This window comes from Trematosphaeria pertusa (genome assembly GCF_010094035.1).
Source record: "Trematosphaeria pertusa strain CBS 122368 unplaced genomic scaffold BU26scaffold_3, whole genome shotgun sequence".
Taxonomy (NCBI): Eukaryota; Fungi; Ascomycota; class Dothideomycetes; order Pleosporales; family Trematosphaeriaceae; genus Trematosphaeria; species Trematosphaeria pertusa.
In genome coordinates this window covers 3,193,128-3,216,124 of record NW_022987214.1, presented here as the reverse complement: position 1 = coordinate 3,216,124, position 22,997 = coordinate 3,193,128, and the positions used below count along the sequence as shown (strand labels likewise).

Genomic DNA, 22,997 nt, shown 5'->3' with positions numbered 1-22,997 from the left:
GGTGGTGGCGGTGGTGGTTTCCTTTCACGCACGTATATTTTACCAATTAGTAGTATAGTATCCTCTAATCCCAACAAGTGCTGAGCACTCACCCACCATTCCATTTTCCCACGGCCTCTCACCCTCACAACCTCATAATCCTCCCCCACCCCTTAATATCTCCGGTATTCAGACCACACAACTTCAAACAATCCCACACGACCGTCGTAACTGTATCCAGCACTGGCACTCCATGCTGCCCTTCCCACCTCTCCACCTCCGCCGCCGCCGATAAATTCGTACAAAAAGTCGTCACAGCCTCTACATCCGCCATTCCGCCGCTCTTCACAACCCCGTCAACCATCGGGTCCAGCGTCTCGGCACCCAAAGCCGCCAGGTGCACGTTATCCGTGCGTGAGAGATGGCGCTCCCACGCGATGACAATGCCGAGGCTAGACGCGTAGGTCTCGATAATCGCTTTTTGGACGTCGACAGTGTAGGGTGTGACGAGGGCGAGTCGTCGAACGCGCAGTTTTTCCAGCGCTTTGTTCAGCGCCAGGATACTCGTCGTCGCGGGAATGCCCGTCTTTTGTTGGATCAGCTGGCATAGTTGCTCATCTGAAGAGAAGCCGAGCCAGCCTGCGGATGTGCCGCTCCAGCCGATCACGTCAACGTTGGCGTCGGCGAGCAGTTGAGCGGCTTCGAGCATCTTTTCATGGTCGAACTGGGCGAGCGCTGAGTCGGAGAGGCCTATCGTGGTTACCTTGAAGCGGGAGAAATGCGCGGTCACGTGGACGTTGGCGGATGAGGGGATTGAGGCGAGGATTTGAGTGGTTAGGGGCTCGAGAGCGGTGTTGGAAGAGGGGACCAAGATGCCGATGCGTATACGGCGGGGTTTTAGTGGTGCATCGGACATCGTGGGTCTGTGATCGCTTTAGGGAAGTGAGGAGTAGGTTGAGAGGTGGCGCGGGGTCTTGAAACGTCGTTGGGTTAATGTGCGATGCTCTACGCGGACTTCGAAAAGTGTTCAGGGAGTTGACGAAAGTATCGGAAAGTAGTTGCCGAAGGTTCGGAATTCGGATGATGTCATATCTCTGATCAAGGTGAAATTGTTCCGATAGATTGTTCTTTACTTTGAACGAATGATGAAGCTAGATTATACAGTGATTCCTTCGAGATTTTGCGCATCGCTCTCTTCCCACGGATACTTCTTCACTATTCCATCGACGAGAGCTTCATGTTTCTTGCTCCTTGGACTTATTACCACCTTGAAAGGCGCGGGCCGAGCGATAACGCCGCCCTGGAGCTTATGTACGGGCTCAATCTCCTTTCCAATGTCGTCTAGTGGCTTCCTGATGTCGAAGACGGCAAGCGCCTGCGCAAAAGTCAGATACAACGACGTATCAACAAGCACGCGCCCAGGACAAATGCGCCGTCCAAACCCGAACGTGACATTCGTCGCCGAAGGCTCATTGTACGGTTCGAGGTATCGCTCAGGCTTGAATGATTCCGGGTCGTGGTACACGGTTGGGTCGCGAGTAAACCACCAAACAGCGGGGAGAAGCAAGGAGCCCTTCGGAATGCGATAGCCGTTTATGGAATCTTCCTTATCCGTCCCATGCGGGAGACCCATGGGGGCTATGGGATGCCATCGTTGTGCTTCTTCGACGATCGCATTGACGTACGGCAGATGTTCGCGGTCACTGAACGATGGTAATCGCGCTGTGCCTACTACGCGATCGATCTCTTCTTGAGCCTTGTGCTGCACGTCAGGAAACATGCTCATGGCGAGAAAGAACGAGTCCATCGACGAGACAGAGGTGTCTGCGCCGCCCGCGTAAAGCGAAACCGCTGCCCATTTGATCGCATGTTCTTCGGCGGGGCCGAAGGCCTTCTCATTCTGCGCCTGCTCGATCGATTGCGAAACGAAGGACGCTCTGCTCTCATCACCGCGGAGTCTTTGCTTCTTGACGTAGTTGTAGGGGATGTTCACGCAGTCTAGTAGCGTTTTCCTCCATATGCGCGCTGTTCGTTTAAATTCCGCGCCCGGCATCCACTCCGGTACATATACGAGGAAGGGAAATAGGTCGACCAGCCATTTTCCTGTGGTGGCGGCGTCGCCGAATTGCTCCATGGCCTCGTCTACTAGGTCTACGAGTGGATCGTTTCGGTGCTGCTCGATTCGATACCCGTACACCACCTTGAGAATCAGTTCGCCAGCTTCTCTGTGATAGGTCAGCATATGATTTTGAATGAGGAGTATGAAGATGGGGGATGCTCACGTTTTGAGGTGCTGGGTCAAGTTCGTTCCTCTATCCCTTTTCATGCGCCATAAACATCTACCGACCACAGCCTCCAGGAGCGGGTGGTATCTCGAAACAGCTGCCTTGGAACCGAGTTGCTGGTACGCATACTTGCGGTACAGCTTCAGAGTTTGATTGTACTGCAAGCCGGCCATGCCGTTGATCCAGCCGATCCTGAAAGGGGCATGTCAGCTCAATCCAGTCCAAAACTCAAGGATAACAGGGCACGAACATGTCGAATGCAAACTTCATCTTAGGTCTCCCGGAATGCATGCTCGCCCGCTTCTCCATCAGCTCCAACGCCATGTGCTTGTCATGAATTAGTATTATCGTTTGCCCCAAGACGGTAATAGAGCTGATCGGCCCATAGCGGTCGCTGTGTTCTAGCCAATGCTGATACTCGGGCTTTCCGGGCGGTGGTAGATCGCTGATGTTTCCGACAAGAGGGAGGCCCGGAGGTCCTGGGGGGAGCGGCAGTTTGGTGGTACTACGGTCGAAGAAGAGCTTCTTGAGGGTGTATATCACGAGCAGTCCCGAAACAACGGGGATAATGACGGCCATAATGGTGGTGGATGATGCGCCCTTTGTGAGGATCAAACTCTTGAGATAAGAAATAGCATGGGAAAAGAGGAGGAAAGAGAAAGCTCAATATGAGCTTCGGGTTTATCGCCCCGTGCCATACGTCGACGGGCTTACAATGCATAAGGTTGACATCCTTGAAGTTTAGGAATCGCGAATTCTAAAGTGGTTAACGGCCGCTCGTAGACATGCCCATTGGGGTAAGATGGTCGCAACATCACTATCAGCATCGTTACACCGTGACTAATCGATGGCCGTCTGTGTCGAGCGCTTACACGCTAAAGGGTCGAAGGCCCAAAGGAAGATGAACGAGGAGCGGGACGAAGACGGTCGCGCCTAACACGAGGATTTCTCTTGGGATACGCTCTTGGAGAAATTTGAGCACGAAGTGTGGTTGATGTTGGAAGAGCGCCAGATCGATGATGGAAAGCCGGTTGTATGACTAAGCATTGGATCTCCGAACATCTCACCTGGGCAGGGAGATCACTACACGCTGGTGTCGATACTGACACGGGAATCGCCCTTTATTCTCGTCGCTGTCGCCTGTCGCCTGTCGCCCGTCGCCCGTCGCCGAATTTCCACGATGCACCTGTTCAGTCATTCAGTCTATCTGCCGTATACCCTGCTGCCGAGAGTTAGATGCCGCTCTTGCTGGCCGCGTCAGCACCTACCTTTCCTCCGTCTTACATCTTACGCCAGCCGGACCAGCTATCAGGGTTATCCAAGCGCGATAAATCAGAGTAGCTCACAGCAGTCGCGCGATTACTCTTCAACGCTAAAGAGGTGAACCGACTTAGCTTGCTGTTTCGCTACTCCATCTCCCTAACGGTTCAAAACGAAGGAGTGTGTGTGCTGGAAGCAAGACAGGAGGCACTCTTGTTAAAATCGCGTGCTTTGACAATCCTACATGGTCCGGAAGAATGCCGAGCTGAGTTCTCTACCCTGTCCACGGCTCTCCCTTACACCGCATACTATGTAAACCGTAAACCCCCCAACATCCCACTCGCTCGGGACCCTCCTCCGAAACCCTTCATACAATGCTCCCTGCGCGTCGGAGCAAATATCTCCAATGCTTGTTCCAACCTCCTCATGTAGATTCGCTTCAGCCTACCGTACCCGCACCCCAATTTCCACATGCGCACCTCTCGCCAAAGGCGCTAAAATTAACTCAACGTCAAGCTCTTTGCATCCGAACGCTTCGGTTTTATGCAGGGTCTAAGAACCACATCCCGCACAGTGCCCCCTACTTCCTTGTTGATAAGTAAACAGCTGCCTCCCTACACGAAAATCACAACATCAAATGGTGCTCGCTTTCTTCGCATTTTGCTGCTGTCGGGTCAGCGACGCTCCGTTGATGCACGTTGAAAAGGGCGTGGGGAGAGATTGTGCATTCCGTATCCCCCTTGGGCTTGGGAGAAGGTGGTCTGAGCGCCGAAGGCTGCAAGAGCTCACGCGCCGTTTGCTCGACACGACACCGTTTGGGATGGGGGCGCGTAGAAACTATGTTTTGTATCTGTTGTGTCTCGGTATCGCTTGGACCTCCCTTTTCGTGCCGGCGTGGCTGGAACTTACCGTAATGACACGAGATTCTGGGGTGACGAAAAGCAAAACGTCTCAAGCATATGAAGGTCCAGCAGAGAAATTTGTTGCAAAAAAGGACTTGAAGGTATATTACAAGTTACATGCAGACCACCCATCGCCATAGAGCCTAGAAATAAGGGTAGAGCAAGGTGCTGTTATACCGCTGGGAGATGGTTAGAGCATGCCTTGGCAGGGCTGGGCTTGCGAGATGAACGCGAGGCGGGCTTGGTGATACGAGATATACGCCGGGGGCTGAACAGCTCCAGGCGCCTGCGGATTCCAAACTCTGCATGAGAAAGGGGAAATGAGGGCTGTGTCACACAGTCGATAGTCGGTGGGGTATATAGATACACTTCCTATCCACCGTCTCAGTACCATCACGACTCCAGCATCCAAAAACCACGCTCCTTGGCACCGACTTCGCTACCTTACCGCCTTGTAATAACCCTATACATCTTTTTAACGTATGTTTCGGCTCGCTCATTGTTTGAAGATGTCTCCAGCTAACGTCGGGCAGTTTCTTCCGCACAACCTTCGAAATGGCCATCAACGCTGAGACTGTCACCCACCACAAAGATGCCGGCAAGCACTCCGGTGCTGCCGCTGAGATGGCCGCGAAGCACCTCGGCCTCGGTTCGTTCGCCAAGAAGATCGGAGAGTTCGTGAACAAGCTGGTGGGCAAGAAGCAGAAGGAGATGATCGATGCGAAGGGACAGCCTGTGCCCGCTGCGCAGCCTGCTCAGCCGGTTGCTCATTAGATGAGTGCGTGATACGTGGGGAGGTGAGGACTTCAATCATTGCAAAATTGATGGAACGGGAGCTAACCGCGTTGCAGTTTGATCAATGTCCTGTTTGATACTGGGGTGGAGCTAGGAAGCGAGGAGTGGGATCGCGAACGACGACGCGCGATAGGGGTGCAGTCCATGATACCGAATACCCAGTTTGTCCTTGAATACAGTCGTTCTGCATCTGCTCTGGACCATCTCTCGCTACCTTTGCCTTTCGACCAGCTTCGATTACTTGCGCGCCCTCCTACCATGTTCTGAACTCTCACCACCTCAAGCCCCAGAAGGGACCTGCTGGACAATCCTCGGGGGGTGTTGGATGATCTCTCCCTCCCAATCCCACAGTGTCCCATGCTCCGCCCCCGTCTTGACGTACTCTTGGCAACCCTCTATCGGGTTCTCCTCTTCAAAGAGAGGAACGTTGTAGGTCGCAATGGTCATCTTCATCTTCGGATCCACCGCATCCCAAGCAAACCGTCGCATGTTTCCGAATCGGACCTGGTCATCCTCGACGTTGATGAGCAAGACCTTAAGAGGCCGGCTAGCGCGTTGGAAGTACTCTGCTTTGATGTTGACGTCCCGCAGCCCGTCAGCGCGTGTCAAGACGAGAGTTTCTAGCTGCGGATTCTTCGCGACACCTCTCCAGAAGTCTGCGTGTGTATCGGGATTGTAGAGCGCCAGACGACGCAGTTTGGGCCAGTGCCTCCAGAAGGCCGGCTCGTCGCCATGCCAGGTGATATCGAGGAATAGTTCATCCCGGACGCTGACGAATTCCTCAAGCTGCTCGAGCCTCTGGAAACCCTCGCGGAGAATGTTTCGGACACCAAGGTGGTCATGCTCCGGGTAGAGACTTCGCAGAGGAATGTCGATGATCAGTCGCTTTAGGGTCGTGCACGTGTAGCTGAACAGTTCCCTGACCCATGTGGCCGTAGGCTGGTCATCAATCGTTTCGCCAAACGGCGCCAAGAACAGGGCCGTGATGCTGCGCAGGTCCGGGCGAGTGGGTATAGTCAAGAGAAGAGAGCGCAGACGCAACTCGGACGACAGGTAGAGACAATGTTGACGCAGATAGCGGTTGGCCACTCGGCGAGTCTCCTTGCAGACCAGCGCGAAGCTATAGAGCAGCTGCGTGATCGGATGAGAAGGAGTGAGGAGGACGTTCGGCTTTGGGAGCGAGCAAGTGATGACGTTGAGCACGAGCTCGAGCGGGAGATGCATGGGCTTCATGGGCCTCTCCATGGTGACGTCCGGAGAGTGAGCCGCTGGGGGACAACCATGGCCACGAGAGGGCCGTCGGGAGCGATTCCGTTTATGGCGTAGCGTCTAGACCGCATTGAGACGTGCCGCAAGCCCCTGCGAAATTTATACGCCCCTCCACCCCGCGATGCGTCACTGTTGCACAACAACGTCCAGCAGCTAAGGTCTTCAGCAATGGAGTACGAGCCTAAGACGCGTAAATTCAAACACACCCTGCCTTGCCCGGGCATCATGCTGACTCTCTCCCAGCGCAGTACAGCACCGGCGACCCGACCTCGTTCGCCTACGTGTCGGCGCGCGAGCGATGGCCCATCATCATCACCCAGGGCATCGATGACGTCCACCGGTCGACCTGGGCTTCGAACGACGAGGAAACGGCCAGGGAAGGAAAGGCCGTCGTGGCTGAGCTAGCGAAGCTGAAATACGAGCTCCAGCACGACCGCGAGCTCACGCCAATACCCGATGACGGGGAGGCAGATGTCGCAGAGTACAACAAGGAACTGGAGGCAATGGGCAACACCAAGTGGCATTCCGTGCCCTGGCTGTTCTCGGAATGCTATCTCTACCGGTACGATGTCTGGCACAAGAAATTGGAGCCCGTGATGGAGGTTGCGAATGCTAATGGCCTCAGGAAGACGTATATCAAGCATCTTCAAGCAGACGCAGAAGTGGAAGTCATATGATCTCTTCGCCCGCCAAAAGATGTCTACCTTCCGATCCTCGCGCCCCGCCGTCCTCGAACTCGCTGCTCGCTACAAGGATATCGTTAGCCAGCTCGCAACCGAGCATACCTTACAAGGAGCAAAGACACAGACGGAGCTGGAAGACGCTGAGGAGATTCTATTTATTGAAATGGCGGAGATCTGCCTCTGGGGCAACGCTACGGATTTGTCTCTGTTGACCAGCTTATCGTACGAAGACATCCAGAAACTGCAGGGTTCTGAGGCGCGAAAAGCATCGGAGAAGAATATCGTGGTCAACGATTTGGACAAGGCGTTCAAAGCGCTCACGGCTGCTCAGAAGTCGGGCAAGAGCGAGCGGAGGGTCGACATCGTGTTAGACAACGCCGGGTTCGAGCTCTTCGTGGACCTGGTCTTAGCTGGATACCTGCTCGCTGCGGGATTGGCCACCACCATCGTCCTCCATCCCAAGTCGATACCCTGGTTCGTGTCAGATGTCCTACCTCAAGACTTCGTAGAGCTCATCCAGGCTCTCGCCGATCCTCAGACATTCTACACTACCCAATCCGACGACGACAAGCATGCTGGGAGGACACCTGCACCCTTGTCGGATAAGGAAGTAGCCGATCTCAAGTTTCTATTCGAGCATTGGAGTCGCATTCACGCCGAAGGTCAGCTGGTCCTTCGCCCCAACACTTTCTGGACCGCTGGTGGCAGTTTTTGGAGACTACCAAAGACGGAGCCCGGCCTGTTCGAGGATCTCAAGGAGAGCGAGCTCGTCATCTTCAAGGGTGATTTGAATTACAGGAAGCTCACCGCCGATGTAAGTCCCATCTACCATCATGCCTAGCTGTGCGACTAACCCGACAAGGCGGCATGGCCCGCAACGACGCCCTTCGCAGAAGCTATCGGCCCGCTTGGCCACGGCTCCGGCGTTCATGTTCTCGCCCTACGAACGTGCAAGGCCGACGTCGTTGTAGGGCTCCCAGAAGGCGAGGATGAGCGAATCAAAGCAACCGAAGGTGGAGGTGGTGACAGTGGCGCTCGCAAATGGGCGTGGAGCGGGAAGTGGGCCGTCGTACAACTTTCTGACGGCAAAGCATGATTCATATGCGCCATATGAGTCAATCCTCCTCCCTAGTACCCGGGTAGTGCAACGAGCACATAGACAAGACCTCGTATAATAGACTAGAAAATCGCAATAGATTCGAACGCAACGAACGCCATGGACGGAGGACTTCAAACTACTTACCACGCGCGAGTCTTACCTATTTCATCGATCACGCGTTAGGATGGAACACCACCTGGGCACACCTTGATCTGCATGCTCACGCGGGACTACGTGTAATGCCGCCCTCTCTCGCCTTATTTATTCAGGCGATAAGACGTGCTAGTAGTACGAGTGGCCCTAGAGATCTCAGCCTTGCGCCGTTGGCCCCTCTTCGCCGATATCCTCAGCCTTGTGGACGTTTGCAGCCCTAACTCTAGCCAATCCTCTCTGCGAGCAGCAGCCGGGAGGCTATGCCAATCTAAACGCCGTAGTCCTTCATTCAGGACGACGTAGCTTGTTTTGCGCCCTCATGATAACAATCGGTTCCCAAATCTATTTAAGCAGCACACTGTTAAGTACATCCAATGACGCACCAACGTTCATTGAGTCCTATTCTCCTCACTTTCCTTCTTGTCAGTCTTACTAGATCGTTCTTGTCGACTCCTCCCCATCTAGTCTGTTAATAGATAGCACACATGTCAGATATGTCTAGCCCCAATAACCTCCGTATCCGCTACGCCACAAAAGAGGACCTGGACGACATAACCACCATCGCCAGAGCAGGGTTTCCCGACGACCCCGGCCTCGACTACCAGTTTCCGTATCGGCATGAGTATCCGGAGGACAACAAGGTGTGGACCCGAAAGCGATTCGAAGAGCTACTGGGATAACCGGAGAAGTTTGCCGTGCTTATCGTGACGGCGGCCGTAGAGTCAGAAGACGAAAAGAAGTCGTGTCATAAGCCCATCGCACTCGCTGTTTGGGATCTCGCCGTTATGACGAAGGAAGAGAGCGATGGTATACTCCAGTATTATATCTGCTCTTACTGCAGTCATAACGACTAACGGGACGGCAGGTCTCGACCTCGACCCTCGCCGCGACATGGACAAGACGCGCGCGAAAGCACACAAGAGGACGGTACGCAGATGATTCAAGAAGTACTTCGCGAGGCGTGGAACGCGCCAACTCCGTCCTTCCCTCTTAGTAACGCACCCGGATTTTCGCGGGCGTGGCGCCGGGACCATGCTTTGCAACTGGGGAATGGGGAATGAAGAAGGCGGATGATATGGGCTACAGAGCGTATGCTTTCGCTAGCCCGATGGGGAAGAGGCTGTACGAGCGTTTGGGGTTTCAGATGCTGGGCTCTGTGACTGCTCAGGTGGAGGGGGAAGATGAGAAGCTTGAATTGTTTTGCTTGGACTATGAGAAAGAAATCGGGGAGGAAGAGGAGACATAGGATAAGGCTCCGGGGCTCGGCTGGATTGAGGTGTCCTCAATGAGATTTGACGCTTCTGATCTTGCCTTCCTGGAGACGTAGGTTCTGTTTTTTTTTATATCTGTATGCGGTAGTCTATACGGACGAGATTCCATAGCGAAGACGATATCATTTTGATGGATTTGGATCTACCCTTTTCGCACGACTCCATTACAGATCTCCATGGAGATGAAAAGGCTGCCGCAATGCAATTTGTTCCTGCACAGTATAATAAAGCAATCTTATCCGGCATATGCCTACCCAACATGCCCTCCATTTGAGATGCAAAGGTATCATTTCTGAGTTTGGTTGTAGCCTGCGCTCGCCCATGTACTGTAGCGGGGCGATTGTGGATCCCAATCCGGAAGTGTGCGACGCCACTCTTCATGCTTGAGACAATTAGGGCTTGATGGGTCGCAGCTCTTATCGCAGGTCTTGGAGCGAATCAGTACTTTGTATAGGATGCAAAGAGCGAGTGAGGCTTACGACAGAAGATGAAGCACTTCCCATTGCACGTAGTATGGAGTCGGGTCGGCTTGGTAGTGTTTAATTGAATTGCTGAGGGTGGTTGAGAGGAAGGACACTTTTCGGAGGGTTATATAGTTCTATATGGGATGGGGTGACTTGACTAGGCTGAGGCGTCGTGAGAGGAGCAGGTTATCACTCATACGCAAATGCCTTTCGCTTGAGGGCTGTGGCATAGGAACACGCGATATAAGAGGATCGACTTCGGACCGCGTGCAAGAATGCGTTCTAGATATGTAATATTCTCCTGATATAAGATGAAGATTATGGCGCAATTAGCATGCCACTGGTACGGTCGAGCTTCGGGAGGTGTGGTCTGGAGTCTGGTTGGCGAGGCTGGAGTCGATGGCGCTGAGTGGCTTGAGGCTGAATGCGCCACCATCATAAGATCGTCAATTTCGGTGTCCGCAGTCCAATTACGCTGATAAGAAAAGAGATACCAGCCAGGTGTTAGAAGGATTCTGAGCCACATAGAATCCAGTGCGAATAATACAACATGTACTTGAACGAGAGCTTGTCTGATGCGCTCGCCCTGACATGGCTCCTCACGCATGTAGATTAAAGCAAATGCCGTTGGACAGGGAAAGCTGCCGAGTAGGGGTGAGCCGTTTACGAGGACGGTGGAGTGTTTTAGTGAGGTCATGAGGTGTGAGATTGGCTATCTGGTCGTGGATGGGTCTGCCGGCGAGGAGTTAGGTCAGAGAGCACAAATGTACCGATACCTGCCATTCTAGGGGCGTGAACCTTGGGAAGACTCGGGGGTTTAGGTTTTCCGTGGCGGATAAAGATAGACGAGACACCCCTGGGCATGGGACAAGGCCTAAAGTCCTTCAGGGTCCATATGTCGGGTTCAGGGTGCCCAGGGACTCCTGGCAAAGCCCCCACTGATGTTCTCCGCTTCCCCCTCTTCTCGAACGACGAGCACGTCTTCATGTCTTACTCCGAACTCATTCAGTACATACACCCCCGGCTCGCTCGTAAACACCATTCCGGGTCTTAAAAGGGTCGCAAAGTTGCCTTTGTTCAGATACGGGCTTTCGTGCGCCTTGATACCAATACTGTGCCCTAGACGATGCGTGAATTGCTTCCCGTAACCGGCACCTTCGATGATGCCGCGCGCAGCGAGGTCGACGGATGCTGCGGTAGCATTAAGCACCATGGCTTTTACAGACGCGGCTTGAGCGTCAAGAACAAGCTGCCACACCTCGAGTTTCTCCGTAACATTGTATTCTGGAGGTGGAGGATTCTGGAGGAAAGGAGGGTAGAAAGTGCGAGCCACGTCGCTGCTGTAGCCGTACAGGTGAGCTCCGACATCGATGAGGATGAAGTCGTCTGGTTCGAGCTTTCGGGTCCCGTCATACCCACCATGCGGCAGTGCTGCGGATTCTCCGAACTCAACAATGTCGAAGAAGGGATCGAGGCCAGCGGATTTCAGTGTGTAATCGAGTACTTCTGCGACTTCGTTCTCAGTCACGCCAGGGTACAGACATTTCCTCATTGCCCGGATGGCCTCGACTGTCCCCGTATTGACGGCGCGCATGATGCCGAGTTCGCGTTCTGTCTTGACTTGGCGAACGGCTTCCACTTCGCCGCTGAGACCGACAATGGTAAAGCCGTTAGAAGCAAGGCCACGAGAGATGAAGTCACGCATCTCTTCATCGACCATGAGGACTGGCGAGAGTTTCTCGCCCCAAATAGAAGTCTCCCAGAGAGTGGTGTAGTAGTTCCAGTGCTCTTCGTAGGTGATTGTCGAAATTGGTTCTTGAAAAGGCATCTTCAGGAGTCTAGCGCGCTCTTCCTCAAAGTGTGGCACCAGGAAGGATGTGTTCGCGGCTATCGAGCCATTAGGCAACGTGGAAGGTCGTATAACCATCAAGAATGGACGCTCCTCCGGCTACGTCGGCTGTCAAAAGAGATCCTTGAGTCATTTTAGAGACGATGTACCTCCCAGCCTTCCCATTGGGGCTGTGAAAGGGTTAGTCAACGTTAACATCGGCCGAAGGGAGGAGCTTTCCTGTGTGATATTGGCATAGTAGCTAAACGTAAATCCCGGCTCTACGACGAAAGCATCGACGCCATCAATGACGAGGGCCTGTGCAAGATTATTTCTCCGCAGAACATATTCTTCCCATGGCGGCCGTTCGGCCGTCTTCAAGAACTCGAATCCGGTAGCCCGGTATTCATCAATCGAGCATTTCTGGAACTTCTCTTTCTTTTGCAGCACAAAACGTGAATTGGCACCGAATACCACTTCGTACACCTGATGATTTGTGAGCTCTGAGCTTACATGGCGCTCCGTCGCTTGACGTACCCATAGGCAGAACACGGCGCTAATGATGAGGACTTGGAGCCAGAAGTTCCTGGAAAGAGGCTTCGTCCTATGTGAGGGCGCACTGGCAGGCGAATGAGACAGATTTTCTTTCATGGCGCGATGGAATGAATGTTAATGAAAAGGGTTGAAGGTGCCGTTCGATCGGAAGCGTTGGGTGGGGTGAAGCCACCTTGCCCAAAGCGGACTAGCTCAAGGTGGCTGGTGAATTGCAGCTCTCCAGCCTCAAATCCCCTCGAAATGATGCCTTACGAAGACGTGATCACCCACCGCAGAATCTCCACGCAGCACACAGTTCTCGAAGAGAAACTACCAACATACTGCCATCATGCCGCCCAAGCGCCGTAAAGTTGCCGATCTTACAGACGCACCCGAGCAGAAGCGACGCGTCACGCGTTCATCATCAAAGCCGTCCGCACCAACGAAAGCAGCTACGACCCCTAAGCCTGCCAAAACCTCAGCAAAAGCCTCAAATTCTGCGAAGTCTTCATCGTCAAAAGCAAAACCCGTTAGAGCATCAAACGAGGTCGCTACCAAAGACGCCCCAGCCACCCCAGATGTCTTAGGATCAAATCCCCTCACCATCCATCCCGCATCCGCCAAGAAGCCCATCGAATGCTACTCGTATCAACCCACTACGCCTTACGCACCGTTCCCGAACCTGATCTTCACCCATGGCGCGGGCGGAACACTCTCAGCGCCTGCAGTCGTCAATTTCTGCACCGGATACGGTGCCTCGGCCCCAGTCCTCGCATTCCAAGGATCGATGAACCTCACGGCTCGGGTCAAAAACTTCGGAGCACTCACAGAGCATTACAACCCGGAGACAAGGACGGGAAGGCTCATAGTGGGCGGACGAAGTATGGGCGCGAGAGCAGCTGCCATGCTCTGGAGCGACTTCATTTCCAAAAGAAAAGACGCAGAATCCATCGATGTCTCATTCATTCTCGTCTCCTATCCGCTCAAAGGACCGAAGGGGGATATCCGTGATCAGATACTGCTCGATCTTCCGCACCACGCGAACGTGCTTTTCGTCATAGGCGAGAAGGATGCCATGTGCCCTTTGGATATGCTCAGCAGCGTGCGCAGGCGGATGTCTGCGTCCTCCCAGCTCATTGTGGTGAGGGGCGCTGACCATGGTATGCATGTTAAGCCTGCGGAGGCGGAGAAAAGGTTTGGGGAGGAGACTGGGAGGCTGGCAGCTGCGTGGGCGAATGGAGGGATGAAGGAACATGAGGTGTATATTGGGGATGAGGCATAGGGGAGGCCGGAGGGCTCCAGAGGGTAGTAAATAGCAGTAATGCGTGTGAGTGGTTAAAGTATCCTGGAGGCTTCCAGACGGTAGACTATGGACAGGGGGAGAATGCTAGCCGGTGGCCTGGATGGGGGCGAAATGGGTGTTCGGGAGGAGGTATTAGACGGGCTGGAGGCCTTCAGAGGGCAGAGGAGAGCTTTCACACTCCGGGAACTCGTATATATCGTTGCATGGGAACAGGCAGCCCGAAGGCCTTCTGAGACTAAAACTCACGTGGCCAAGCTGCACAGGTGGGTGGGCATTCATGAAGGAGAAAAGGGAAACCGGAGGTCTTCAGTGAGTATAGTAGGATTAGGCAAGAAGTAACGACAGAAGGAATAGTCGAGAAAAGGGAGTATATATGGGATAGGGTATCTGGCAAGCCGAGTGGCTTCCGAGGGTAGCGCAGGGGGTGGAGGAGATGAAGAAGGATAAGGGAGCCTGAATGCTGGCATGCAATAGTCAAAAAAAGAACTCCATTGATACCCCAATGAGCCTTATTTCCGAGGGCCTCTCGTGATTATTTGTACACGAATGAAGAGAAAGCCGGCAAAACTACTCCTCCCGGACGATAACCTCTCCCAAATCCCAGACTTCTTCTTCATCCAACAAGCCGCCGAACTCATCTGCAACATGTCCATCATCTACGGCCGAAAGCACGCCCTTCATGTCCTCCGAAGCGATTTCTTCGTAAAGCGCCGTAATGCCGGTGATTCGGCATACTCTGGCGGTGCAGGCCATCAGGACGAGGCCAAGCACCGCAAACGGTCCCACGGCAACGAGTTGGGTGAAATGCCTTTCGAATAATTAGGACACTCTCCAAAAAGAAACTAGATAATTGAGGGAAGGAAGAAATAACTTACAGATACCATTGGTGAATGCATTTCTCGTCCCAATACTTGAGTCTCGCTTCCATGATCGCGGCGGCGGAGACTTTTTTGGTGGAGGACATTTCTTGCACGAGCAAACCGAGTTGCTTCCGGAATTGATGAAGCGATTTGAACCAGTGATTGCGGCGATGCTGGTTTCGATTGCGTGTGAAGAGGCGGTCGAGAAGTTCCTGAATATCCTTGAGATCTTGCTTGTCCTTTGCGGACGCGGCGAGAAGCGCTTCAGCGGAGATGGTGGCCATGGCTATGATGTGGTGACTGGTGATAGGGCGCTGGACGTCTTCAGGCTCTTGTATACGTAAGTCAGGTGCGTGAGGCGATGGCGGTGGGAGATGTGTGTGTATCCGTCGCTAAAGGTAGCCAGCCGTGGTGATGATGTTGCGGACGCGGCGGGAGCGGAAGGCAGAAGCGGAAAACTCTTCGTGACAGTGCGTGAAGCGGGCCCTCGTGACAGCGTAGGGTAGGCAGCGTGCCGTCAAAGCGCAGGCAGCTCTGGGGCGTGATCCAGTTCTTGTGTGGGAGCGGTACGTACAATTTTCATGCTTTGCGCGAGAAGGGGTGGAAAGCAAAGATGTGACGTAGAATGTAAATAAGAGTGAAGAGAGGGCCCGGTGAGCTGTAAATGAAAAGCTTGTGTTGGCTGGGGAATTCGACGGAAATGGACTTGGTGTTCTTTTTGCGAGGCACAGTGAGCCGTTTGGATCAACGTCAAACGAGCAAGCTTAAGCTAATGGGTCCGCCGCCCCCGTGCTCTTTGCAGGCTTATAGGGCTGATCAGCGGCGCGGGTGCTTTGCATAAATGACTCCAGGCTGATTGTAGATTGCTCTTGACGAGGTTCAGGAGGTGCCTGGGAAGATCCGGGGAAGCGGTGAAGATGGTTTGAGCACGAGGATGGCGCGCACAGCCTACTCGGGTCCTGATCTCAATGTTCGGATGCCGTAGGCTCTTGGGATTTCTGAGGTGAGATGCTGGCGATATCGTGTAACGCTGTTACGGACACGGTACTACTGGCGTGGCGCCAAGGATGTAGAGGTGTAGGATTTGACGGGCGGTTTCCGGAAATGTGGCAGGGGTTGGCCGCAAAGGATAGCAAGGAGCTGAAGGATGTAGCTGTCCGCTAACAGTTGATGTATTTTTCTAGCTACAGGCGATGTTTGGCGGCCTACCGCATTCGTCGTCGCTGCTCGGGGGCTAGCGCCGGATTGGTCTCTGGAAGAACCGCCAGACGTACCAAGGTTCCGCAATACGTGCCTCATTCTCGCCCTCTGCTTCTTTTCTGATTCTGCCGCTTCCGGAGCTCGAGGGCATCGAGAACATCTCCCTCGACATGCTGGAGGGACTCGCAATGAGTGTGGCTCGCATGGGCAGCTCTTTCTGCGCCCGTGGTCCGTGCCGAGCGAGCTTGAGCGCCCCTGTCTGAAACTCTGTGGGGTAGCTCCATCAACGCATCAACGGACGCCCTCTCTCCACCAACTTCATCCGCAGCAAGCTCCCGTCGCTCAGATTCGGGAGTAGCAAGCCTGTTCGGAACTGACACAGGGGCAGCGGCGTTGCTTCAGGATTGCGACCACATTCACCCTTGCACAGTCGTGCCTCTCCTCCACCTCCGACCCAGCCCCTCCCCGATCATCAGCAGACGAACCGCCTAAGTAGGAGATTGAAGAGGGCAAATTCCTCTCTGTAGTCTCGATAGCCTCTACGAATCTGTCTCGACGTGCGATGGCGGCGCTTTCTCCGCGTCTCGGGATCGCTTCGTCGCGACGAGTCTCTCCTTCAACGGCGGCGGACTGACGAGCCCATCCGAGCAACAAGAAAGACGCGAATAGCTTCAGACTTCTGATTGTATCCATGAGGATCCCGATCACATATCCAACTGGCGGGCTTGTGCGCATTGGCGACCTCCGCCTGTTGGGCGAAATCGACTCGGGCGCGCCCGCACCTCCGCCAGACGCATACCCCTTCTGGCAGAGCTGACAAGGTGAGCATAGCCTGATGATCTCTTGAATTTTTGGCGGAGCCTAATGATCGAGGGGCTTGGCCCGATTGACGTCTTACAGCAGGTTTCCTCGTTGTACAAGAGCGGCGGGGAACATAGTCCCACCCGAATAGCAAACAGGAACACGCCTCCCTCGAATCAAACAGCCCCTCGGTGCGCCAGCGAGGTCGATACGTATACCGCCATTCGTGATGCGAGGGTGGCAGCGGGTGGAAGGAAGCGCGCAACCGTGGCCCGCACCGCAGACATATGTGGCGACATCTACGCCTGAGGTGCGGCGCGGCATCCTGACCAAAAGAATCCTCGAGGGCTTTCTTAGCCCCAACCGCGAAAAGGGCCGTAATGCTTTCCAGTGGTAATAACCCCTGAGGGGTGGGCAACGAAGTCGGAACAGGCACCCCTGGGCTGAATACTCGAATGTCTAGGAGACATACGCGACACCATATTGATCGGGAAGGCACCGGCCTCCCGTCGGATGGATACAAGCATGTCATGAGGGAGACCAGGGTCCTAAGAGCCAATTGGCAGGACGCCTACCACGGCAGCTGCCGACATGCTTGCGCAAGCCTTGGTTGTATCGAAACATCATCCGTTATCTTCTCCACAACGATTATTTGCTGGACCTGTGGTTTGTTTCCACCGCCTGTCGTCGAGGATGTCATTCTTAGCGAGCATGTGTCCAGCGCCACATGACTCTTTATACGAGGCTTCCAACAATGCTCGCGCGCCTGGCGTTCAGTGACAGTGGGGTACAAGAGCTTCTTGTCAGTAGCTTCGAAAGAGCATATCGCACCCGGATTACGATCATTGACCGGATTTGGATATGTCCTACGTGGCTTCGCGTCGATGGCACCTGGCGCGGAGCTGAAAGAGATGAAGAGTTCATTACGGCGTTGCATCCTCATCCGGTGCTTTGCTGGCTGGACGATCGTACTCGAAGCGTCTTTTCCGAAGGAACACCCTCCTCGTTGATCTGAGCAATCCCGAGGCGTCTAGGTCGGATGTCATATGTGGATGATGACAATGCCGGAAACTTAGCGCGTCTGGAAAGAAGACGAAGGAGGTCCTCACCCATGGCCGTAAGAGATGATGTCGTTCGGGGGCCATGTTAAGTATAGTGGCCTCAGGAATCACTCATGTGATTTGGAGACCGACGCATAGCGCGAGAAAGCAATCCGTCGTAGGGTATAACGCGGACGCGCATATCCGCCTCAGATCGCTACCGACTTGGAAAGCCACAGCCACAGCCGCAGCCCATGAGCTGTTCTATGCTCACCTGGGGAGATGACTGGTACGATCTCGAAGGAGATCGTACAAGCCTTCGCAGTCTTGGCCCAAGATATCTCAGCTGAGAGGAACCAAAAAGACCAATAAGGAAAGAAGAGCGGGAATGAAAGACTCTGGAGAAAGAGAAAGGGAAATCGGGTAGGTGGGCCCGGCTACTACCTCTGCGCTCGCGTCGTCTACGGTCTCTCCAACCGAAAGAATTGCAGCAGCCATCGATCGGGTTAGGGGCGGGTATGCCACAGCTAGGTCCATCTGTCATGCCATGTCTTCGCCTGTGGCATTCTCGCTGTGGCCACCACCTTCGCTGTACGCATACCGTCACCTAGCGGCCAGTTTGCATTCTGCCTCATCGAGCAGGGGCCACGACCTGCCGCGAGAAAAAGCCTCGGAGTCAGCCGCTCTTGAAACCGGGCAGCGCGCTCAGACTCCCGGAGAGCGTGGTGATTTCCTCTAGCTGTCGTAGGTGATTCATCAAGCCATAAGGGATCACGTCCACTCGCGAGGAACTCGGATATTTCATCGTCACAGCGCTTGCTCCGGAGGCGCATATAGCCTCGACAGTGACACCAAAGCTCTTCAGTGTCTCCATGTTGGTATATCGTTACCTCGGAGTGTTCCATCATCCAGGATGCCGTGGATGTGGCTGGACTTCTCCAGCTCTACGCTGGATCGGTACAGATCTTGGGCCAAGTCCAGAGCATACCGATTGTGGCCAATCCCAGATACGCAATATAGCATGGAACGCCTTCGTGACGGCCAATCCGTCTGTGGTCCGGACGAAGCATCGCCAATATCGCATGTGCGTCTGCGGAGCGGTATGCACCCACGAGGCCTAGTATACTCCTACCTCTGCTGTAGCTGCGTCTCCGCGACTCACCGCCATATGCGCTCCAGGATGTCGTATACCAACAATGAGGATCGGGCCGCTATCGAGAGAGCCGGTAGATCCTACCGTCGCAGCGCTCGCCCTCGGGCGGGTAGAGCGCCGAACATGACGCTAATGGACCCCTTGTCCTCCTTGTGGGTATCCTGCTGGCCTCTAACAGAGTGGCATGCACACAAAAGGTCCGGTATGCCCCTGCCTGCGATCAAGCCTTGCCCACGCATGTAGTCGTCAGGTGTGCTCCGCGGCACCGTGGAAAGATGACGAGAGTTACGCCCGCTTGTGAGAGACCTTGATATCCTATTGTCGTGGCGCATATCGCTAGGCAGATATAGCGCAGACCTCTGCGCCAAGTGCTCCTCCGGGTGTCCTCGCGGCTCGTAGCATGGTGTCTGGCAGCCGAAATCGTCGGGAGAGTGCGTTGCTCGGGTTTGCAGAGACGGAGCCGGCTCTTTCGCTGAAGCTTCGTTGTACGTACGATTGCTAGGTGTGCTTCGAGGGACCGTGAAACGAGGAATGTGTCCGATCGCGAAGTACCCGGATATCCTATGGTCGCGGCGCTTGTTGAGAGGCGGACGTAGTGTCGACCGCGGCGCCAAACGCTCTCCCGCCCTTCATTGCCTGTGATTGTCGCGACCCTGTTCGTCGCGGCGTTCATTCGCGTCCGGGCTGCTCTGGGGAGTCGTGGCTGCCGTTATCTCCTGAGGTAGACGCGTTCTTAAGAGGCGGAGCTTGCTCACCGCAGCGAGCATCAGCCGCAAAAGAAGGAATGAAGGACGCCGCCCCCGACCGCTGCCCCCGACCGCTGCTGCTTGTAGTCTTGAGATCCTCTGGCAGTATCCAAGTCTGCCATCGCGGCCGGACCCCGCGCGGTACTGAAGGGAGCGACCGACACCAAGCCGGCTATCGTCGAGGTTCCGCGAGGCGCAACAGGAAGAGTAAGCCCTCTAAGATCCGCGGGACAATGTCCACATGGCGCAAGGAATAAGCTACGCACATTCTCTACCTCGCGAGGTAATGCAACAGCGGTCTGATCGGCCGTGGTATGCGACGTTTTGGAGAGGGCTGTAGTAGAGCGGGTAAGCAAGCTCGCCGCCGACAAGCAAGCACAGAGCGGCGCAGGGAGCAAACACGCGCAAGCCCCTAGAGATCGTGTCCAATGTCCGCAAGCCAAAAAGAGACGGCATCGTAATCTGAGAGTGGTCCAAGAAAGTGCGATGGCGAGAGCGGTCGGCGGTCGAAGGTCGATGGCGGCAAAGGATTGCAACACCAAGCGCGAGCATCACCGCAATATCACGATGGGGGCCCGTGCGCGCTACACCTTCTCCCTTTTGCTCGATCTCCACGTTCAAGAGCCTGCAGTTGGTATGAAGGGTGCGGAATCCATTATTTCAGAATGGAGATCCGGCTCACATAAAAAAGTCCGAAGACAGACTCACAAACGCAAAGCAGTGTGTCTGCTCGCTCCTGGATGGAGCGCATCCGCAGACGCTCTCCGAGCATCAGAAGAATGGGACTCTCTTCTTGTAATGCTTTTAGGTCAGAGTCAGGGCTTGTAAGATACTTCAAGCTGCATACCCTAGACTTTGAGAAGTTCCGCATACCGAAGTCTTGAGAATTCGTCTTGCGAGCGAGATGCTACTCCGAGAGCCTATGCCGCGTAGATCAGACGGGCCCTATGCATTCTCTCCATTCCTGCAACAGCTCAGTCTCAAGAAGGATACACCGGTTATACACCGGAAGTCCTCGCTATAGCTTTATCCTTCCCGTGGAATCTCTCCGAGCGTAAAGTCCGATACCCCTTAGTCTTCTTGGAGCCCAACGAACCCCTTGGCCCTGCTAAAGACACGATGGTTCCTTCCAGGAAGCTTTCCACCGCTCAACGGAGCTAGTCAGGAGGCGATATGGCACTTTCCATTTCCCTGGAAATTATCTCATCCATCCCACCTGGTCCATCTGATCCATCTGATCCATCTCTCACACATCCCACCCTCCCTTCGGAGTGGAGAGCATTTCGGACTTGCATATCGCTATCCGAATAGCATTTCTTCTCACCGCATCTTCCCATTATTCTAGAGCATCTGGTTGCTTTTGTGCACCGCAGGGATAGTCAGCCCAACCGAGCCCACATTGGCACATCCTGAGATCCACAATCCGTAATGCACAGGCACCCTCTGAGGCCAGCCGAGCTCCAACACGCTGTGTGACCAGTACGCTGGTAGTGCGCTTATCAAGGATGACTTGGGGTGAAATCTCGCCGTTTGGTCGATTTTCGAATGCCGTTGGTGGGAAGGATTGGTCAGTATCCTCCTCTGTGGTCCTTTCCTGTTGTGGTACTATTCAGCCCCATCCCTTCCAATCTTCTTACAGGACCTTACCGAATAGCTACATGAACGACGACGCTGCCTTCCATCGTCTTAACCGTTCTATCAATGAGGCATAGGACACCACTCTCCAAGCTTCACGTCACCGTCCCGATGCCACCATCATCGCCAACCACGAGCGTCGATGCTACCACAGCAGTTGCTCCGAATGGCACAAGGCTTTCTCACCCTCACTTTCGAGCGAATACTATCCACCACGCAGATTACCAGATTACAATCGACCACCTTGAGACCGTCATCGTGTTCGGATACACCGTCGACTTGGCCTTCCACGGTCTCTTCCACTACGATTACCACGGCAGCACTTCCGAACAGCACATGGAGTAGGACTTCTAGATTTTGGCCTTGGACATATACCCAGTGGCATTCGTTAAGGAAAGAGTAAGTTCGCGGCTGCTCTTGCGTTCAGGCGCGAGCTGGACGCACACCACGATCTCGAGCGAACCTTCTCAACGCACAAAGGCACCTTCTCGAATCCCATACGTCGACGCAAGCAGTACCGCCTTGAAGCAGTCAGCGTTTCGATGGACTTGATTTATCCATTCGGTATTATCGATCAATCGCCTAGTGTTCCCTCATGTTCGACCCGTGCGTCGAAAGATCTCTCTAGTCCTAACTATCGACGGCCAAAACTTTATTCGCTCGTCTGCGAACCTCAGCAGTTCAATTGGTGGAGCACCCGACACCTGACCCCTACCCCTACCCCGTTTTATCCATGGCACAAAGACCCTGACGCAGGTTCCACGGAATGTACGGTAACTCTAATGTCCCTTCGGTTCTTCTTCCGAAGCTCCTTTACACTTTTTGGCTTGCGGAAATGCAGCCAACGCTGCCCGTCGTTGGACCCTCTAATATTCTAAAGGCTGCTGGAGGATCCACAAAACGACAGCGCGCCATACTGTCGAGTCCCTTAAGTATCGTCACCGCGCTGCCTGGCCTTGTTTCGTGACGACTCTCACGATCTTTGCTCTCACGCGTCTCCCGACTCTTCGGTAGATGCCCTCCGTTCAGCCAATCGCTCTATCGTATCGACCATCCTGTTTGGCCGACACTCCGCTTTCGGCAACGCCTCGGTAGAAACAGTTCATATTACGCCCAACCGTCAACTGAACCTCTCCGGTACATCACATTTACTCTTCTTCGCGCAAACTTTCCTTGGTATCGCCATCCACCCGTCGAACAAGAAACCCTTCCCAATGTCCGGATCTTCAACACATCACAACCCCCACTTGTAACCCCATGGTATTCCAGTCACCCATTCACTGGACTTCTTATATCCAGCTCGCCATTCCTCTTCGCGCCAGTCTTCCTAGGTCTCGCCATCCACTCCTCGGCGGCGGAACCCACCCCGACCTCAGGGCATTCCAATCTCTAGGCCACCTCGCTTGAAACGCATCAAACCGCAATCTCTTTTCCATTGGACACCCGCCAACTGCCCATATACTTCTCTTCTCCCTAAACATACCCGATGTCGCCATTTATGCCGCAACCGGCGAACCCAGCCCGGCATCCGTCCGAGTAACAACGCCTACAATGCCCGGTACCTTCGCGAGCTGATCGCGGCTCACTCGCACCGCCTTCTCCGACGTATTCGACTCGACGAGGAGTCGTAGCTATGCGGCCTCGCCCTTCCTTTCTACCGGCGCTCGCATTCAGCCCAACGTACCCGCACGCTGTGTCCCACCAATATCGGCTCTTCCATGTGGACATAACGTCCGG

General features: G+C 54.3%; 10 protein-coding genes across 10 annotated transcripts; 3 read left to right on the top strand and 7 right to left on the bottom strand.

Moving 5' to 3' along the window:
• Positions 1–108: 108 nt before the first annotated feature.
• BU26DRAFT_232880 (putative arylmalonate decarboxylase) lies at positions 109–1,015 on the bottom strand. Its single transcript, XM_033820899.1, has one exon. It carries the CDS (start codon positions 893–895, stop codon positions 125–127), a length of 771 nt encoding a protein of 256 aa, XP_033688979.1. The 5' UTR covers positions 896–1,015; the 3' UTR covers positions 109–124.
• Positions 1,016–3,244, bottom strand: BU26DRAFT_232888 (putative cytochrome P450 oxidoreductase). The gene is made up of 4 exons (XM_033820900.1): positions 3,137–3,244; positions 2,515–3,081; positions 2,262–2,456; positions 1,016–2,204 (listed from the first exon to the last, which is right to left on the bottom strand). The coding sequence occupies exons 2-4, from the start codon at positions 2,841–2,843 to the stop codon at positions 1,136–1,138; spliced, it is 1,593 nt and encodes a 530-aa protein (XP_033688978.1). The 5' UTR covers positions 2,844–3,081; positions 3,137–3,244; the 3' UTR covers positions 1,016–1,135.
• Positions 3,245–5,175: 1,931 nt separating this feature from the next.
• Positions 5,176–6,459, bottom strand: BU26DRAFT_516226 (uncharacterized protein). Its single transcript, XM_033828275.1, has one exon. It carries the CDS (start codon positions 6,452–6,454, stop codon positions 5,501–5,503), a length of 954 nt encoding a protein of 317 aa, XP_033688977.1. The 5' UTR covers positions 6,455–6,459; the 3' UTR covers positions 5,176–5,500.
• Positions 6,460–6,658: 199 nt separating this feature from the next.
• On the top strand, positions 6,659–8,269 carry BU26DRAFT_561233 (DUF89-domain-containing protein; the record flags this gene model as incomplete). The annotated part of the gene is made up of 4 exons (XM_033832892.1): positions 6,659–6,680; positions 6,734–7,052; positions 7,120–7,987; positions 8,036–8,269. 4 exons carry the CDS (start codon positions 6,659–6,661, stop codon positions 8,267–8,269), a joined length of 1,443 nt encoding a protein of 480 aa, XP_033688976.1.
• Positions 8,270–9,029: 760 nt separating this feature from the next.
• BU26DRAFT_516224 (uncharacterized protein) lies at positions 9,030–9,762 on the top strand. The gene is made up of 2 exons (XM_033828274.1): positions 9,030–9,242; positions 9,291–9,762. Exon 2 carries the CDS (start codon positions 9,483–9,485, stop codon positions 9,669–9,671), a length of 189 nt encoding a protein of 62 aa, XP_033688975.1. The 5' UTR covers positions 9,030–9,242; positions 9,291–9,482; the 3' UTR covers positions 9,672–9,762.
• Positions 9,763–10,271: 509 nt separating this feature from the next.
• BU26DRAFT_232824 (uncharacterized protein) lies at positions 10,272–11,068 on the bottom strand. The gene has a single exon (XM_033820898.1). It carries the CDS (start codon positions 10,855–10,857, stop codon positions 10,354–10,356), a length of 504 nt encoding a protein of 167 aa, XP_033688974.1. The 5' UTR covers positions 10,858–11,068; the 3' UTR covers positions 10,272–10,353.
• BU26DRAFT_561231 (peptidase M24) lies at positions 11,065–12,639 on the bottom strand (the record flags this gene model as incomplete). The annotated part of the gene is made up of 4 exons (XM_033832891.1): positions 11,065–12,108; positions 12,159–12,179; positions 12,274–12,474; positions 12,526–12,639. The coding sequence occupies 4 exons, from the start codon at positions 12,637–12,639 to the stop codon at positions 11,065–11,067; spliced, it is 1,380 nt and encodes a 459-aa protein (XP_033688973.1).
• Positions 12,640–12,800: 161 nt separating this feature from the next.
• On the top strand, positions 12,801–14,088 carry BU26DRAFT_232507 (uncharacterized protein). The gene has a single exon (XM_033820896.1). It carries the CDS (start codon positions 12,872–12,874, stop codon positions 13,802–13,804), a length of 933 nt encoding a protein of 310 aa, XP_033688972.1. The 5' UTR covers positions 12,801–12,871; the 3' UTR covers positions 13,805–14,088.
• BU26DRAFT_232550 (uncharacterized protein) lies at positions 14,088–15,380 on the bottom strand. The gene is made up of 2 exons (XM_033820897.1): positions 14,701–15,380; positions 14,088–14,633 (listed from the first exon to the last, which is right to left on the bottom strand). Exons 1-2 carry the CDS (start codon positions 14,967–14,969, stop codon positions 14,393–14,395), a joined length of 510 nt encoding a protein of 169 aa, XP_033688971.1. The 5' UTR covers positions 14,970–15,380; the 3' UTR covers positions 14,088–14,392.
• A 600-nt stretch (positions 15,381–15,980) lies between these two features.
• BU26DRAFT_502070 (uncharacterized protein) lies at positions 15,981–17,010 on the bottom strand (the record flags this gene model as incomplete). The annotated part of the gene is made up of 3 exons (XM_033826612.1): positions 15,981–16,226; positions 16,264–16,698; positions 16,804–17,010. 3 exons carry the CDS (start codon positions 17,008–17,010, stop codon positions 15,981–15,983), a joined length of 888 nt encoding a protein of 295 aa, XP_033688970.1.
• Between the last annotated feature and the right edge of the window lie 5,987 nt (positions 17,011–22,997).